We start from the raw sequence: 19,208 nt of genomic DNA, 5'->3' as shown, positions 1-19,208 counted from the left end.
TTAAAAACATTAGACTTTGTGAGACCAATCCCTTTTGACACCCTCCCTGGACAAAAAAAATAATGAGATCTTTAGCCTTTCATTAACGAGACCAGGCAACAAACAGACTAAAAGGAAGTTAGTGTTTTTTTTTCACTTTGGAAAACAATTGTTTTCAAAGTCATGAAAGCCATCATCTATCTTCTAATATCAGAACATCGGCTCATCAACTCTTGCCAATCAAACCAATTCATTGTACAGGAAATTCAATACGACAAAAAGGCAAAGTAAAAACGACAGTTAAAGACAAAATTAAAAAACTCAATTAAATTCTTCGAGAAAGTATTGTCGAAGCGGTAAAGAACCACAATCTATATCTTTAAGGATTTCAAAAATCATCAATTGTGCGTTATTTTGAAAGCGAATAATGTGACATATGAACTGCCAATAACGCGATAATTTGACCAAACTAGAAAACATGAAAAATGGGCAAATACATAAAAATTAAAAAAAAAATTGTGAAATCTAGTAGTATCAAAGCCAGAACAGAGTAACTTGAGTAAAACTGCAATAAAAACTGATTTTAAATTCAGCAGAAAGAAGAAACACTCTTCGATTGCTGACTGTAAGCTACAAGTTGACCAAATTAAGAGAAAAATGGAGGCAAATTTCAATAAGCCGTTTTTTATTTAAAAATCAAATATTTTAAAGTCAAAACGACCATAAGCTTTCAAGCAATCAACTACCTAAATGGATTTAGACCTAATTAGAAAGCCAATAGGACCTTTTTATATAAAAAACCGACTGATGACAATCCGAATTATTTTTTGGGCTGTAACGATCCAAGATTGGTACAAAACTAGTCCTGCTAATACTGATTGTCCATAAGGAATATTTAATTTTTCGAATGTCATAGATATAGATATTTTGTTAGTTAAAAAATCGAAAATAAATGCTGCGTTTTTGATAATCAACGAATAAAGTTAGCAAAAAACGGCAAATTTTTAATTTCAGAGCACTCTCAACGGAATACTTCACTCTGAAGTAGAATTAGCCCCTTTTTCAGTCTACAAAGATTGTGTTAGCCGTGTTTGTTTGTGCACTTCCTACAAATTTAATCAGAGTGGACTCGATACCAATCCTGGGTTACTAAAAACGTTAAATGTTGAAAATGAGCTTAAATTAGCAAAAATTGCCAATTTTCTTTTTTAAAAAGGACAAAAATGTGAACTAAATCAATGTTAAAAGTGAAATGTTCACAAAAACTTTTAACCTCGATAAGTACTCGAAAAAACGAATTGAAAAAACTTTTTAATTTGAGACTACGCTTGACGGGCTGTCTAATGATGCCTGCCACTCACCGCTCTTTACGACAAATATATCAATCGGCCAAATTTGACTGAACAAAAAACCCATTGACTGAACAACCCCCCCCCCTATTTCAAACATCCTCCGTAGCCGGGAGTTCAAATAACAGACATTTAGTTAAATAATCAAACCCTGAAGACCCCTCATTGTTCTTCAAAAACTTGTGCAAAAACAGCCATTTAGATCAAAGACATTGACAAGGAGAACCAACTCGACAAACAAGATCTATCTTACGTTGAGACAGGATCAACAACCGGAAATTCATTCCTCAACTTCAGAGTCTATCAACAATAAATTACAGTATAATATTCATACCATTTGACAAATTGATCAATTGATATTGAAATTACTTTAGCACCGCCGTATTTGTCAAAACATAATCCTGCTTCATTTTCTTCCGCAGTAATCAGCTCGAAACAGAACTCGATTGACCTGACATAATGACACGTCTATTTTAAAACGTGATTCCGCGGTTCTACGTATATCAGCTTTAATTTTTCACTCGCCTGACGTGAATTCTCACACTCACATTGCACTTGTTCACTGTGTTCACATGAACCACTCTAGGACACTGTCGTGAACTGACAAACGAGTTTTCAGATCAATCTGCGACTTGTAGTCTGCTGTAGCTGAGGTACTATCTACTTCTCTACTCGTGGTGTCGTTTTTATCTGTTTCTAGATTTTTCTGTGTACTTGTTGTAGAGGTCATCAGGTGTAAGAGAGAGGGTTCATTTCTGTAAATTTGATCCAACCTGTGGTCCATTAGTCCCATTCCTATCAACGCGACAGCTGCTGCGCCCTGTAATATAATGCATAGTAATATCAGTTACAAATTGTAAGAACACTTCAAGAAAATAATATTTTGAAAGTATCTAAAAGTATATGAATTTTAAGAATTTAAATAGTATTTCAATATTAAATAGTAACTTGGAATTAGCCATCCAGGATCGCAATATTGAGTTCTAACATAAAATAGAAAACGTTTTCCGAAAGCAAAAAGTATCATAGCGGTTTTTACCGTCATCGATATTCAATGAAATTGATTTTTTCTCAAAGCTGGGATGACCAAAATGTACGTAATCATGCTATAGAGTAGAACCTAGGCTTAAAGTCCTCCGCCATTTTGTAATTTCCCGCCAAATCTTACACATTGACTTTTTAAAAATATTCGAAAAGCCCAGCGGACGTAAGACCATTCCTCAAACAGGTCACGTTTTTTGGGGCAAAAATTAGGGGCCACACTATCCGTTAAATGTATAGTTTTTTTTCATATTCAGTCAACTACAAATAGTTAGCTTCATTTCTTTGAAATACTGAGCCAGCTGGCCACTTTAGCAACTAATTAAATGGTACCTTAGAAAATGCAGCAGCAACTGACATTTTTGGTCGAGCCATGACAAACTGGAAGAGATACGAAACTAAATGGTTAACAATTTCACTGCACTTTTCTTGTGCTCTTCTAATTTTTCAACAAAGCGCTTACAGTTCATTTTTCAATTTTCGCAAACCAGCAACCGATGGGACACGAAGAGTTTTGTCTCAGTCATAATTGATTTCAAAAATACCCTCCTAAAGCAATAAAAAGTTGTGGTCACCATTTTGAATAGTCGAAAATTGAGTTCAAGAATTTATTGTGCAATGGCCGCTTTAATCTATAACCGTTTCACCATAAGCTGCACAGAGCTACCAAGACTTTTTAAACCAATTTATTAGATTAAAAAGCCTGTTTCAGGCACTTTCCTTCAAAAAATAATTTAGAAAGCTGTTCCAGAAAAGCAATTTATTTCACAAATAATTGATAAAGGAAGCAATTTTCTAACTACGCCCTCCATGGCTATGAAATCTGATAAGCTTATACAAAAAATAAACGAAAGTTTTCCAGGTAACAAATGAAAAAAATAGTTTTTCGATGAAACTTCATTTATCCATTTCTCATATAAAGAAGCATTTTTACAGCAATTACATCAATATTTTTTTTGAAACAAGTAAATTACTCAGACTATAACCCTAAGGTTAGATATCTACATGCTCTAAAATGTTAAATAAATTAATCAGCATTGTTATTAATATAGTAATCTTCAAATTGTGGCTGTTCGTTTTTATAGGTAAAAATAGGATTTGAAGGCTCCTATTTGTCTATTAACGGGTACTTTCCTGTGTTGATCGAGCAAAAACTCGGTTAAAACATTTTTAAAGCAAGTTTTACTGTTAAAAGTTCTTATTGAAGAGGGCAATTTGTTCCATTTTTGAACGCTTTTCAAGATTAAAGATTTGTTACTCCACTTCGTTTTCGTTTTCTTTTTTATAATAATTTGATTTGTTCTGTTGTTCTGTCCGGCGTTATGGCGACTAGTAAACATTTTAAAATTTTCGGATGTTTCCCATTGTTTTATATCTGTTTGTAGCTTCATTAGGCTAACTTTTGAGATAAACAATTCGGCTGGTAGGATACGATCCTTAATGAGAAGATCAATGGAGTGGTCAAATTTTTGACGAAAATAACAAACTTTTATTCCCCAGTTAATTTGCCTGTTTATGCGGTTTATGTTTTTCACTGTAAGAGTTTGGAGGAATACTCCACTGAAAGAAAGATGAGAGAGTACAACTGACTTGAAAACATCAATTCTTACTTTCAAAGGTATTTGATTTCTTACAAGATACAAAGAACGAATTGCATTAGCCAATTTGCTTAAAACTGAATTCAGGTGATTTTCAAAGGTTAAGTTTGAATCAATTTGTACTCCCAGATAACGACATGCATGAGCTGGTTTGATAACTTCGCCTTTAAAAGAAATTTCTGGATCCGAATTAGTATGATCTGTAAAGAATAACAACTCTGTTTTATCGGCATTTAATGTGAGTTGATTCTCTGTCAGGTATTTGTCTGTTTGTTCTAATATTTTTTCAATTTTTGGTAGAATATTTTCATTACGTTCGAATTTGCATATAATACTAGTGTCATCCGCAAATTGAACAACATCATTTTCACCTTCCAGCTTTTCAGAAATATAACTATGAAAAATATTAAGCTCACTTTTTAAATATTATTCATCACCCTTCACGAGTTAAAAAAAGTGCAAAACCTGCAATTGATCAATTTTTCAGACAACCTACACTTTTTCTGTATTGGGATGGATTGTTAGCCATTCCCACTATGAGTTACAGAAATTCTTATAGTTTGGCGTTGGCATTCACCTAAAAAAATTTGCACAAAAATTTTCATAATTATTAACAAAAAGTTACTCCAAAAAACCTTTCGAGTATTAAATTAGGACAAGTCAATATTTCATCACACCGGCCCGTTCTGGATTCATCCAGCAATATTTATATTTGTTGCCGTTTAATTAAAACAAAGAAACATTCAATAGAAAGATTCATTTTGGACATTAAGGCTAATTTTTGACGACCGTGGTAGCAATTTTACATTAGTCTACCAGTCATTTCTTTTTAGTAGTTTGAGTTCATTCGGCTTAGGCTTAGAAAAAGGCTTAACTTAAGAAAAAGGGGTACGCACTAGGTTCAAATACGGTAGCAAATAGTGAAAAAGAGGATTGAAACTCATAAATTTTTGTAGTGAAGATAAACTGACTAACGTCGGTCAAAATGCTCTCGAACGACAGGCAGGGTAATTTAATGCAGGAGCTGCGATTAGAACACCGGACGTTCTGAGTCCTCGACAGCAGCTTTAACCACTCGGCTTTCAGGCCCTTGTGTAATCCTATACTACAGTCGCTTTTTATTTTAGCAATCAAGTTCGGAATGAGCGCAATTCTGATCAATCAAAATTGAAGAAGACAAGCGTGAAAAAGTCACTTGAGAAGCCGAATAATGTTCCAGAACAAAAGCCCAAGAACGGTCGAGCGAAAAGTTTGGACAAAAAGACACATGTTTATAATAATTGCTCTTTTAACACTATTAATTCTATCCTTTATCATTTCAGATGCTGGTTCTGAGCAGATACCCCCAAATTCAAAACAACTGTTTGCAACTTTATTCTATTCGTCAAACTCTTCCAACTCCTTCATGCAACTACTTCTTCAATTATTTTAGTAAGTCAATCTAATAAACCAATCACGAGCCTTTTCCACAATCTAAATATTCATTTTACCACTTCATAATTTCAACCAATAAAAAAGTGTAATTCATATCAAATCTGGATTAGGAATTTGTATATGACACTGCGCCTCTATAAAAAGAACAACGTGACTCTTTTAAGAGAACAATATAGCAATAGGTCTCTTTAAAAGAACAATGTGCCTCTCAAAAAGAACACTGCGCCTCTAAGTTTTTCATGCAAGCTTAATATTAAATCACTAGCTTAAAATTAAATCACTAAGCACCTTGCAGCAACCTCCTTTTTTTAATGTGAGCTATATAAATTCTTCTTTAATGTGTTTTTTGTTTTGTTAGGCTGATTTGAGACTATTGGCCAAGTGCTGACAAAATAAGTCATTTTTGACAATTGTTTGTCCGTGATGACAATATTCTCGGCTGTAAGTCGATTTCCAGGTTGAAGCATTAGTGTTTGCTTTTCATCTTCTGTTACAACAAGTATTTATCGTGGATGAATTCCGAAAGAGCCCACCACAAATTTTCTCATTTTCGCATATCGTCGACCGTACTTTTGACAAACATAATTTATGAGTGAGTGTAATATCAATGAGATAATGAAAGAGATTGTGCCGATAATGACAGACATTTTCCAAGTGTCACTTTGTGTGAAACGGTTCTTTACGCTGGGTCTAATACTCTGCATGTCCATTAAAATTGGTTGTGCAATTTCATCTAATTTATTTAACGAGGGTCTCTGATGGTCCGGAATTTCTGACATCTGGATCTGTATTTCTTCAATGAACTGTTGTCTCGCTTGAGTAATAGTAGCAAAATGTGGTAAGTTGTCGATTTCCGGAAATTTGAGAGATGTTTTAAAGGATCAGTCAGTTTAATATCCAGTTTTTGAAGCGATGTGTTATGGCACGAAAACATGCCTGATCGAATTTCCAAGAAGGTAGTTTCCAGTTTAGTTCCGCATTGGAGTTCAATAATGCAAACTTGGCATCCTGGTAAAGCTGTTCGTTTCAATGGATCATGGTTTATTGTTTGGCTTAAATACGTTTTGAAATTCGATGAAGCTGATGTTATTAACCATTTCCCATTTCCCAAATTTCTCGCTTTTTCTTTTAAAGGTAATTTCACAGTTTTGATTTCACACTTTTGCAGAGCAGTTAAATGATTGTTAATAAGTAGTGATCCGAGACATGTATCTTGGGCTGTTTCTAGAGAGAAACCGTTTATGCACACGGAAAAGCTACTCGACCCGACATATCTATTAATTTCATCTTGTGAAAGTAATGCTATTTTTTGAGTAGAAGACACTGCTATAAAATCAGATTCAATGGCATACTGTGATGCGTGTTCGTCTGTTCCGTCATTAGGCATGGGTATTGGTACTGCTTTATATAAATTTAAAACTGTCGCTGTGGTAACAAATGGAATGGCTAATGTGAAGTACATCCCATTGTCAACAATGTCGACATTTCACAAGACTTTTGTTTCATAGTAAGTTAGAATTTGTGTTATTGGTATAGCCAATGAAAGACGTTCATTCGTGTCTGATTGCCAATGGTTTACATCTCGAAGTATTTCCTCTAAATCTGATCTTGGTAGAAGTGCCATGGGAATCAATTTGTTCACCATAATCATTACTGAATTCAAAATTGTTAACTTATAACTGTATATGGCGACACGGTACATTTTTAGTTCATTTAGTAAAGCTGAAAAAGATCCCAGAAGAATTGCCTGTACCTGAACCATTTGGTCCCTGGCGTAAAACACTTGAGAGCATGCCATTAATGCTCTTGAATTGTTTTGGATAATATCCACTGCTTTCATCAGTACCATTGTCTGATTTTTCTGCGTTTGAATAATTCGCTTTTGCACTGAGTTTACATCTTCAAGTTGCTCAGCAATTAGGTACATTTTTGAGTTAACTTTGCCTTTAACTTCCACTCACCGGTGGTTGTTCAATTCAATCTGTGATAAAGCAAAGTCGATGTCTTCACGATCTTGACTGGATCCTCCGCAAGCTCCAAAAATTCTACCGAGAGAACATGCTATTCCTGCTCCTGCTGTTACGGCTGTTAATGCGCCTAAAGCAATTAGGCCGGCTCCTCTTTTTGTCCGTTCATTATCAGTTTGTTTAGTTGTTTGCTCTTTTGTTCCAAATGTTCTCTGGATTTCTTTTTTTATGTTCAAAATGTTTAGTTGAACTGATTTGAATTCGTTTTCCGTATGATGAAGGAGGTAGTCAAAGTTTAAGCTCGATTCGTTTGTGTTCATATGATCCAGCTGACAACCAAATGAGTAGTCATTCCAAGAGTTTTTCAAAAGTAACGAAAGATTTCTGAATTGATTTTCCAACGAGACATTCAGTCTTGGAAAGGGAACTAGAAATTGAATGCTTATGAACTTTTCAGCAATTAGTAGCTTTTGCTGGTATATAAAATCAATACCATTCTGTGATTCCATTTTGTTGTCACAATAACAAATGTGCACTATTATTCCGAGAAATATGAGGTATTTCCAAGAAATCATTTTGGAAGCCTTTTCTCGAGAAATTGAAGGCTACAGGGCTTACAATTATTTTCAGGTGGCCAGTCTAAGAATATTTTATGCCTGTAGAAATAGACATAATTAAATAATAAGTAGGCAATAATTTTCAGTTTTTCATGGCTTTTGAACATTTTGAGGCAATGTTAGGAAACTTTGTATGACTGCTGCTGGGTGCAATAATACTCCGGAAGCCAACGAGGCGTTTTTGAAAGACAAAAACTCAGACGATGTTGTTCTGGCAGTCTTTATTGTCAAGCCAAGTGTTTTTTTCTTAAGGAATGTTCTGTCGGTATTTAATCGACTGTGTAACTAACAAACTTTGTCTGAGACATCCCGACATGTAAGAGTCATATGATCTCAAGCCACCCTGTTTTTGCTTGAGGAGCTATATATTTAGTTTCGTGAACATGGGAAGACTTAACTTTGAACAGAAGTTGCAACTATCTTTGCAAAACTTGAACTAAAAAAAAATTTCTAATATGTAGAGGCACATTTTTTTTTTGCGAGGCACATGAACAAGGTTATTTCAATGTTAAAATTTTTCGAGTGATTTTGATTATTTAGGGGCTCTTATTTTGTGCGCTTGAATTGTGCACTATGCATATTCTGTATAATGGTAATGTATAATTAAAATCCAATATTGGATTAACACGGTAAGAATATTTTTAGTTTGAGAATGAAGTTTGTTATTTTGTGTTCTCTTCGCTTTGAGTTCTGCATGCATCGAAGAAAAAGTATCTGACAATTTTCAAGTTCTGTGCTGCTCTGATAGAATGGTATTTATTGAAGAAGGTATTGTGGTATATGAAAGCTTCAATATCGAGTATCCTTGTCCGGAGAACGTCAACGTTGGTGAAAGCATTCATTATATTCTGTTGGTAGCAGTTGCTGTTGGCTGCTGTATCTGTTGTTTGCCCTGCCTTGTTGCTTTTGTAATAATGGCAAAAGGTTAATAAATATTGTTAAACTCCTCTTTTTTTAAAAAAAGGAAAAAATAGTAGAATTAATGATAATTAATTTTTTTAAATCGATTTTTAATTGATTTTTAACGAAGTTTGACGATTTTTAGATAATGGCGCAAACAAGGGCTAAATCTAATTTAGCTAGCATTCATGAGAGGATAGTAAATTTTAATGCAATATATCGTAATCCAGAAAAGCTGAAATCACTTGGCTGGGAACCCGTTCCTGTAATTGATGTAAAATTGGCGGCAACCTGGATTGATGCTACGAATGTATTAATGTCATCTGGTTATTCGCAGTTCCTACATAACGATTGGGTCGTTAACCCAATTGCAGTATCAAATCATCAGCTGTTTAATTTTGACAGTAATTTTGTAAACACTTTGAGAGAAATTGATAATGAAGTCGAATTTAAAGCCGAGTTGGATAATTATTTTCACGTCAAATCAAAGGTAATACCACGTGGTCGAGAGTCCAGAATTTATGAGAAACTTTATTCCCCCAATGACGAAGTAAACAAATATTCCTGGTGTTACAGTTTATCGGTAGAAGGTTTGGTAAAATTTTCCGGTGCACAAACTCTTAAACAAACAAAAATCGACGGAATAGTTCAGTTTAATAGCTGGCTTACAGATGGCCATATTGAGACGGGCGGCGATGATTCAATATCGGTAACTTTGATGGGCGAAAAACTTTATTTTATCTGTACTCCTGGAACTCATTCCATTATTTTGAGAAGTTCATACGAAATGTTGACGATTTTATGTCATTTATTGAAGCTGGTCCAGACAATTCATTAGTTAAATCCAATGTTAATTTTTATATTCCTGAACCAAATATATTACTTTGTCAACCTAGCTTAGCATCTCATGCTGTTTTAACTTCAACAATTGGTATTTCTTTCGTTTGGGGCTGGGAAGCTTGTAATTTAAATGACACAAAAAGAATAGATCGTACACTTCGAAGTTACGCGTCCGGTATTGAGCACGGTGTTTATAAGAACTTGGTTAAGTATGCTGGCTTAGAAGGTTCATTGCAAATAAGCAAAGAAATAGACAAATCACTCAATTCTGGGCACAGTGGTCTTTCCGAACATTTATATGCGTTTCAACAATCTGAGCAAAAGTATTCTGAACAATCTGGGCAATGTTCAAGTAAATGTGGGCGAAAATCTGATCTTGCCGGTGCCAGTAAAAGATTACAGCGTAGTCTCAGATTTCCCAACAACAAGAGGAAACATCTCGAAGGACGCTCTAATAGAGAAGGCTCTTACTCGAATTCAACAAGTGTAATATTTCTTAATGTTATCTGAAATTTGGTGTTTAGATTTGTGGGAAGCGTCAAAGAAAATTTAGCTGGAGGATGTGTGAGTCTACCCAAAGTGTTGACTTGTCCCAGCTATTATAAAAGCAATGTATCGAGCAGTGTAATGCTCTGGTTAACTCTAGGAGCATTTGTGTAGCGGTTTCAAATTGGCAAATAACAGAACTTTGTACAATATTGGACTGCAAGTCCAGCATGTGAACTGCTAATGTAGTTAGTAATCCCAATTCCGCTTGTCCGTGTGAAGTGGTACATAATTGAAAGTTATATCAGTATAATGCTAAGGTTGTGCCAAGAAGCGCCTAGGATGTACTTTTTTGATTTTTGACTTTGGCTTTGAATAATTAGCATTTATTGATTAATTAATGTATTAACATTGAGAAACTTGTTGTTCATTCGTAAATATTCATGAACTAAGGTCTGGTTTTAATCTGAATCGTGTTTAATCCAAATTACCCTAAGGCTAATTTGGAATGATTTGTTCATTGAAGCAAAACGCCACTGTTTGAAATGGTTTTTGGCAGAAGTAAAGTAATTAAGTAGAGAATGAATAATTATAAAATAATGAAAGGTAATGAACTTATGGAGAAAGAATAAGGAATGGTAAACTATTAAGATGACTGGAAATGTTGCGTTTGCTTGCGTATGCGACCGTATCGCGAGACTGTGTCTGCTACTTGTAGGGAACTTGATGATGTTGGTTTTTGTGGTTGTGGTATGCGTGTTTGGAGTATAGGAGCTGTGTTTGCTGCCTGCTGTTTTGCTGTTTCACGTTCATGCCGCTTTTCCTTTAGCAGTTTAGCTAGATTTGAAACTGGTAGGCTTGATGTTGTTGGAGGTTCAGTAACTATATCATTAATTTGGTCAGACTTAGGACTGGACTGCGGAGTATGCGATCTGCTGGAAAGTTTTTCCGACTCTGGTGTATAAAACGGAGAGGTGTCCCCTGTGTTTTACTTTTTTTCCATTTCAGGTGCTCGTGGGGGCTCTTCTGCAGTCGTATTTTGTACCATTTCTGTTACACTTTTTGACTCAGTTTCTGTTGCTATTTTGGAGTAAACTTTCGCTTGTCGATTTTTGTCGTAAGAAAAAGTCAATTCCTCTAATGCATAGTCAAAGAGGTTTGGTTCACGCAATGCCTCGGCTATCATTGGGTCTGCTTTAAATAGTTTTTCATCAATATTCTGCAGATCATGAATTTTATATTGTGGTTTGATGGGTTTGAGTCTGACTCTATGGACGATTTGCGTATTATTTGTGTTCGCTCTTCTTATTAAATAGTTACTTCGAGTTAGAACTTTTTTAATTCTGAACAATGCTGTCCATTTGCATTCTAAGTTATTTATCTTTTCATGCTCTGTAGAAAGTTTTGGACTGAGCAACATGCAATAGTCATGTAATTTTAATGGTGCAGCTTTGGCTTTTCTATCATAATATTCGCGAAATTTGTTGAAAGAATTAACTAAGTTTTCTTTAGTTTGGATGAATAATGTCGCCATTTTGCTTTGGATATCAGAAATATAGTCATATTGGCATTGCTGGTGGTATATATTTTTGTTACTGAAGCGTAGATCTAAAGGGTTTTGCGGTATTCTGCCATGAAAGATAAGAGTTGGAGGGCAAGCTAATGTAGAATGATAGCTAGTGTTGTGTTGGAACACAGCTAAATCTACGTATTTATGCCAGTCCCTTGGCAGTTGGTTTTCATAAATTCGTAAGTATCGTTTGAGCGGGCCATGGGATCTTTCTAAAGCTCCGATTGTTTGACCGTGTTTAATAGTCGCATGTTCGATTTTAAATTCTGAAAGCGTTGAAAGCTCTTCTAGCATTCGCGAAGTAAATTGCGAGCCTTGATCTGTAAGTATGACTAATGGTATATAAGAATGCCGCATAAACCATTGCATGAAGAATTTACAAACTGTGTCGGCTGAGATTGAAGATAAGGGCTGTGCAAATATAAATTTCGAAAATACGTCCATTCCTGTTAGTATATACGAGTAGCCTCCTAATTTTGGTAATTGACCGACTATGTCGATTTGAAGTATATCTGCGGGTAGGCTAGTATTAGAACTAACGGGAGATAATGGCATAGTTAATGTTTCATGTTTGGGAGATTTAGCTTGTAAACATGTTAGGCAGTTGTTTATATAAGTAATAAGAAATTCTGTGTAGCCCGGGAAATAGAATTTCCTTCGGAACTCATGAATGGTCTTTTGTATGCCTAAATGTCCTTTAAGCTTAGAGTTGTGAATTCGGTATATAAGTTCTGTTCGCAGTTGTTTTGGAATGACAATCTGTATGATAAAACTCTTGCCTGAAAGGTCATAAAATTTTCGGCAAAGTATGTTTCCATCAAGGAATAGCGACCAAGTTGCCTAGGATATTTCTGTAGGTCATATGAACCATATATGCTTATCGGTGAATCCTTTTTCCTTAGCCAGTTCAGTGCTTTCTGAATATCTTTGTCCTTTGACTGTTCATTGAACATATCAATTGATTTTAAGCACTCGCAATTCAAATTTATCCAAGGGGTTTTCTTCCGACAATTTGTTTAAACTCTGATCTTTCGGCTCAAAGAAGGAGCCTAAATGAATTGTGGTACAAGTTTCCTCAATGTCAATAGTCATAAGAGGAACGTTAACGGCTGTTATTAAAGCTGTAAGGCTAATGTCTGGTGTTTGTGCTAGTACTTCAATTTCAATGTCTTTTACAGGAATTCGATCGCTCAGTTTCAGTTTGAGCTTGGTGCTGGGGTTAACATGAATGCGTGAGAGATAATCTGCGGCTGCGTTAGATTTGCCAGAAATATGTCCTAATACAAAGTTAAAAGATAATACATAGTCAACAGCGTTCCATAAGTTTCCCGGTAATTTCTTCGTCTGGAAGAAACGTGTGACACTTTTGTTATCTGTTAGGACTATAACTGGTTTAGTTGAAACTCCCCATATGTAATGCTCAAACGACTCAAAGGCTAAATATATTCCCAGGAATCCTTTAGCAAAAATTGAGTGTTTAAGTTGCGCAGGCGAAAACAAATGGGAACCAAAGGAAACAGGTGCGTAAGTTTTATCCTTGCTTGGTTCTTCAGATTCTAAATTGTCTTCAATTAGTAGGATAAAACCTGCAGCGTAAAAGCTGGCATTACAAAGGATTATAAATTGGCAACCTGGTTGAGCTAATTTTAACGACATTGAACAAGCTTTAATTAAATCATTTTTCAGAGTAGCCAGGGATTCGTGATGGTTGTTTGTGATGTTAAATTGAGTTTCTTTTCGCAACAGTTTGAAGAAAGGGTGCAGTTTAAGAGCAAGATTTGGTATAAATTTTTGGAAATATTGCATAAATGCGATTAATCGGCGAACCTGTTTTATGGTTTTTGGCATTCTAACATTTTCAAGAAACTTTTCAACTTTCGGTTTGTTAGGACTAATGCCAGCGGCAGATACAACATGTCCAAGAAATTGGATCTTTGGAATACCAAATTGGCATTTTTCGATTGACCGTTTAAAACAAAAATTTTGAATGCATAGAAAAATCTGTTCCAAATTATCGCTCAACGTTTTTCCATCTTTTGCGCCACTTCCCAAGTCATCAAAATAAACAAAACACTTATCACTAGCAACACATGACTGTAAATGCTTACTCACACAAGAGCTGAAAGCTGTTGGTGATCGGCTGAGTCCTTGGGCTAGTCGTTTGAACGCAAAGGTTCTTCCTCCAAAGTTAAAGGCCAGAAGTTGAACACTCAAATTGTCCGCCATTTGCATAGAGAAATAAGCTTGGCTGCAATTCATTTTTGCGAAGATCGTTTTCCCTGCTAGACGGGCAGTTGCGTCGGCCATTGTTGATATAGGATAATTATGGTTGTTGTAATCATGGCGTAGCAAGTGGTTTATGCGTCTAAGGTCTATTAAGATTCTCAGTTTTCCCGATGATTTTCTCTGAGCAAAGACAGGAGACGAGTATCGTGAGAAAAGTAGAGTGGTAATGATGTCGTAGTATTGCATAAGAGCTAACTCTACAATCAGTTCGTCTCTGAGATGTATTGGTGTTGTGGGGTTTGGTGAGTAAATTGGTCTATTATGTTCGGGTGTTAGTTTAACTGGACAGTCCGTGTTTTTTCCAAGATCTAATCTGTGTCGGGCAAATATTTTATGATGTTGGACCAACAAGTTTTCCATAAGTTTCTTTTGCTCTTGCAAAAATATTGAATCAGTCCAGTCAAATTTGGAAAGAAACGTTGCTCTACTTTCTTTATCCGTTGTGGGGTCTAATTTTTCAACCGCTCCTAATTTTACAGAGGGTCAAATTATTTTCCAAACTCCGGTAAGCTTTGAATTGTCATGACAGTTCTCAGGTGTTGGGAACCAAAAGTTGTCTGTCGGCACCCATGTTTGAAAGATTGGTTTGTTTTGATTTTCACAAAAAACTTTGTTTTCTGTAATTGACGATAGAACTGATGGTTCAATAGGATAAATATAGTTCACTTGATTTGGCGTTAAAAAAATGAATTTTGCTATTCGTGTTCGTGGGTTAATAGTAACAGTAAAAGGGTTTAGATTTAGAATCCCAATTTTAGTTCTCTGATGGTTATCAAGTTTGTTTATTGACGAAGTAACACATAGGCATGATTTTTTCTCGAATAGGGAAGACGGCTCAATTATTCCAATAGCATTTTTAAATGCAATATCTGGTTTGAAAATGGACATTTCAACAATATCTTGATGGTTTGGTTTCAATGTTATTTTACTAACCGTGATGACTACTTGCTGTCTTGGGTTAACCTGATGTCCTATGGAATTAAGACTCAAGGTAACATCTGGAAAGTATAGTAATTTCTTTGACGGATCAATAACACTTCGATTTTTGATAAAGAATGGGTTTCCTAGAATTGCAGTACTCATTTGATCAAGAATGAGAAACTCTTCGCTATATGTATTCAATCCGACATTTAGGTCAATGATAACTTTTCCGAGTACTCGCACTTTTTTGCAATCAGCCACGTATACTTTTTCAGGAAAATTGTTCGGTAGTTGAGTAACACATGCTGGCTTATTTAGTTTAATTTTTTGTAATATAGTTTTTGGCAGTGCACTTGAAAATGCTCCAGTATCAATTAGTATTTTAAAGCGGAATTTGTGAAAGTGTAATGGTAAATAGAAAAGATTCGTACCCGTTATCGGCACTGAATTATGACTACTGTTAGCTAGTGCTTTAAGAAAAGGCTGCTGCTGTGTATTTAGTTTTTTGGGATCGTATCGAACGGCACGTGTGTTCCTCGCTGTGGTGCTGGTTTAAACCAACATTGACTTTGTATGTGGCCCGGTTGACCACAGTTCCTACAGATAATTGGACTGTATCTGTAACTACGCCCACGTTGGTTGTAGAAACTACTGCCAGCGTGACCGAATTGTTGTCGTTGGATACATTGATGGTTTGAAGGTCTGTTATTTCCGCGGTTTGAGTTGAATTGAACTTGCCGTCGGCCTCGAAGATTACCTCTGTGAAATCTCCTATTATTTGATCTGTCCACAGAGACTTGCATCTTGTTCATTTGTCTTCCAAGTTCTCTCTGACTTGACGCCAAATTTTTGTTAGCAGCCGCGATGTTGATTAATGCTGTTGCAAGACTACTTGAGCTATTGTCAGTAATAGCATTGAATCCTGTGGCCTGTGCTTCTTCATCTGGTAAGATACTTTTCAATGTTAGTCGTTTTGAGACTGATGCACATAAATCGCTTACAGTTGTTGTTTCCGGTTGCATTAACAATTTGAGTCGAATTTGTTTAGGCATTCCCAAAATGAATGCGTCTCGTATTCGCCTTGTTCGTTCTGCCGAATAGTCATTTCCTCCTGAATCTGCAAACGCTATATTAGCAAGTCTTGTGACGTCTGTCAGAAAATCTTCAGGCGTCTCTTTTGATTGATTGAAATTTCGTTCTTGGAACTTTAATTTGTAGAGCTCCACACGATTTGCACTCAAATATAGATTTTCTAGTGATTGTAAAGCATTGTTTATTGTGTTTTTACTGGCAGCCGGTAATTCCAGAAAATAATTTAGAGCACCACCTTGTAAGTGAAGTTTTAAAAATCCAACTTGCTGGGCATTCGGTACTTGGGCAAGTGCGATAGAAGATTCCAGTTGCTCACGGAAAACTCTAAAATCTTCTGTAACAGCTCCCGTAAATGGATTTAAGTTAACGCTTTGTGGCTCTGCTGCTGGTGGAGGTGGAGCAATTCCTCTTATTGCTGTTGCGATAGCATTTGCAGCTGCTGCAACATCTGCCATTTTATCAAGGTTGTAACAATCTTATCTCAGAAGACAAAACTATCACTAAAAATTTCTGAACTGGAACAATTGAAGGATAGTTTATATATTGATATTAAAAAATGTTTAAAGAAATAAAAAGAAATTTTTTAAAAATAAGTATTCAAAATTTCAAGAAGAGCAATTTGGGGGAAAATGATAAGTCAAGTATAGCAATTAATCAAGTTTGAAGCTCATCTGGGGGTTTAAGTCAATTGTTATGTTTGCTAAATCTAATCCTGATAAAATTGAATGGAAGTCGGGGCAAGTGGTATCCGTAAAATAAAAGCATTTACGATAATCAATTGTATAAATTAAATGTAAGTTTGTAGGAGTAGAATTAATGATATAACTATTCAATATTCCTTCTTTGTTGCCAATTCAAAAATTCGTATTCTAAGTTTTTTCCGTCGCACACTAACAGTTTTAAACATTTTGAAGCGAAAGCTATGTTTTTTATGAAATCATCTTTCAACTTGTGAATCGTGAATGTATATCTTTCTGCTCTTTTCCTGTCACCATCTTCTAACACTATTAATTCTATCCTTTATCTATTTCAGATGCTGGTTCTGAGCAGATACCCCCAAATTCAAAACAACTGTTTGCAACTTTATTCTTTTCGTCAAACTCTTCCAACTCCTTCATGCAACTACTTCAATTATTTTAGTAAGTCAATCTAATAAACCAATCACAAGCCTTTTCTACAATCTAAATATTCATTTTACCAATTCATAATTTCAACCAATAAAAAAATGTGTAATTCATATCAAATCTGGATTAGGAATTTGTATATGACAATTGCTTCAAACGTCTTTAAGAGCAATTAAATTATTTTTGTGCTAATATTAACTATCACATGCTTCTTAACAAGAGGTGCAAATGCACATAACCGGATTGATTTGTAAGAACAATTAAAAATAACCTGTTCAGCGTGCTTCTTGTTTCGTTCACAAAAAGTTGACGAAAAAGCTCTTTTGTCATTTAAATGACAAACACAACGCCACCGCGAATCTTGGAAAGGCTGTGTGTCAAAACGAGGCTCTATCTCAATATTTTTAAACATCGGCTTCTTGAAAAATTCTTTCAAAATTGTTTTCGGAGGTACGGGTAAAACTTTCCTGTATTTGCTGTACTCAAAAGGATATGTAAACATAACACAATTTTGATCGTTTTCAGAAAGGCTGTTTTCCATTTTCGGCTTTTTATAACTTGGCGGATCATTTTGAGACGCCAAACGCAAAACTTCAGATCGGTAAAAATCTTCAAGATCAAAATGAGAACAAATTTCCGACATCAAAGTTGTATTTCTGATTTTGTCAACTATCGGATGATCGCCCAGGGAGTTCTGAACCGCGTATTTAAAATACTGAACCGGAAAATCATAAGATACACAGTATTTAAGAAGCTTTTTCGTGACTGTTAATTTATCTTCAAGGTAATTTATCGATTGCTGATGAGAACCATTCGAAGCTTTCTGGATAATTTTGAAAATTGAGCAGTTCCACATAGCGTTTCTCGCAACCATCAGCGAGTCACAACCAGTTTGTTCTTTCACAAGAGTGAGATCTAAAAACTCGCCCACGCTCTCTCGAGTCCCAGCCAGGCCATTGGCAATGACCGGGATTCGAACCTCTGCCGCGTAGCTTTTGATCAAGTCTAAATGAACTTGATCTTTCGGTCTCTCTGATTGAAATCTTCCATGAATCGTGACAGCATCAATTCCACATTTTGCCACCATTCGCATAAAACGCAACCCGGCCTCAAGTTCGGGAATAAGTCTTATTTTACACGTTATCTTTACAGCGCAGTTTTGAACTAGTGTGGTTAAGATTTTTTGCACGATTTCAGGAGTTTTTAAAAGAGCAGCGCCCATACCACCAGAAGTCGAGAACGATTTGGGGCACCCCATGTTTACGTCAACACCACAACAATAAGGTTCCACGATTTTGGCAGCTTTTAAAGCGTTCTGGGGCGAAGCAGTTCCGATTTGAACAAACAATTTGTGCCTCTCGCGATCATGGATCCGAAGCACCAACGTCCGATCCGGTTCCCGGAAGTCGAAGCAGTTCAGAGGTTCATTTCTGGTGACATTGCAACTCATAAGTCTGCGATCGATAATTTCTTCCGTGAAAACGAAGTCGGCTCCGTAGTCTAAAGCCAGAAGACGCATCGGTAGTTTAGAGATACGGACCATTGGAGCCAGAATGACACAGTTGCGCAAGGAGCAGTCCTTATTTAGTTCTCGTTCGTTAGTTACCATTGTTTCCAACAATACCTGAAAAAATATTTCGAAATGGACTGCAATCAAGAAAACATAGTTAATACTTACGTCTGCAGTACCAGAATTTAAAATGCCAGAAGTTGCTACTTGGCCAGAAGTTGACTTCCGTTGACTTTCGTCATTTTAAAACGTGCGCAGCGTTTCGTGTTTCAAGCATGGTTACTTGACTCTGCAGAAGTCACTTCGAAATTCTCACTTAATATCTCGAACCGCTTGGCGGTTCCCGATAAATACCAGAAGTTCTCAGTGACTTCAGGCTGAGTCAAGTAACCATTACTAAAAAACATTACAGACATCTACAAAAAATAGATTACCATTAGCAAATAATTACCATGATTGGGGGCTATATGTTATCTGACCACTAAGCTGGGGGG

At 35.9% G+C, this 19,208-nt stretch overlaps 2 protein-coding genes across 2 annotated transcripts in view; both read right to left on the bottom strand.

Moving 5' to 3' along the window:
* LOC142352268 (cleavage and polyadenylation specificity factor subunit 4-like) overlaps positions 1–19,208 on the bottom strand; it is a 441,589-nt gene that overhangs the window by 327,530 nt on the left and 94,851 nt on the right. The gene's annotated exons all lie outside the window — the stretch shown is intronic.
* LOC142352057 (tRNA-dihydrouridine(20) synthase [NAD(P)+]-like) lies at positions 1,621–18,824 on the bottom strand. Its single transcript, XM_075404411.1, has 2 exons — positions 17,476–18,824; positions 1,621–2,148 (listed from the first exon to the last, which is right to left on the bottom strand). The coding sequence occupies exons 1-2, from the start codon at positions 18,811–18,813 to the stop codon at positions 1,897–1,899; spliced, it is 1,590 nt and encodes a 529-aa protein (XP_075260526.1). The 5' UTR covers positions 18,814–18,824; the 3' UTR covers positions 1,621–1,896.

The sequence above is a fragment of the Convolutriloba macropyga genome, chromosome 13, assembly GCF_964194025.1.
Source record: "Convolutriloba macropyga chromosome 13, txConMacr16.3, whole genome shotgun sequence".
In the NCBI taxonomy this organism is placed as follows: Eukaryota; Metazoa; Xenacoelomorpha; order Acoela; family Convolutidae; genus Convolutriloba; species Convolutriloba macropyga.
The sequence above is the reverse complement of the archived record's forward strand: the minus strand, read 5'-3'. Positions and strand labels throughout refer to the sequence as shown.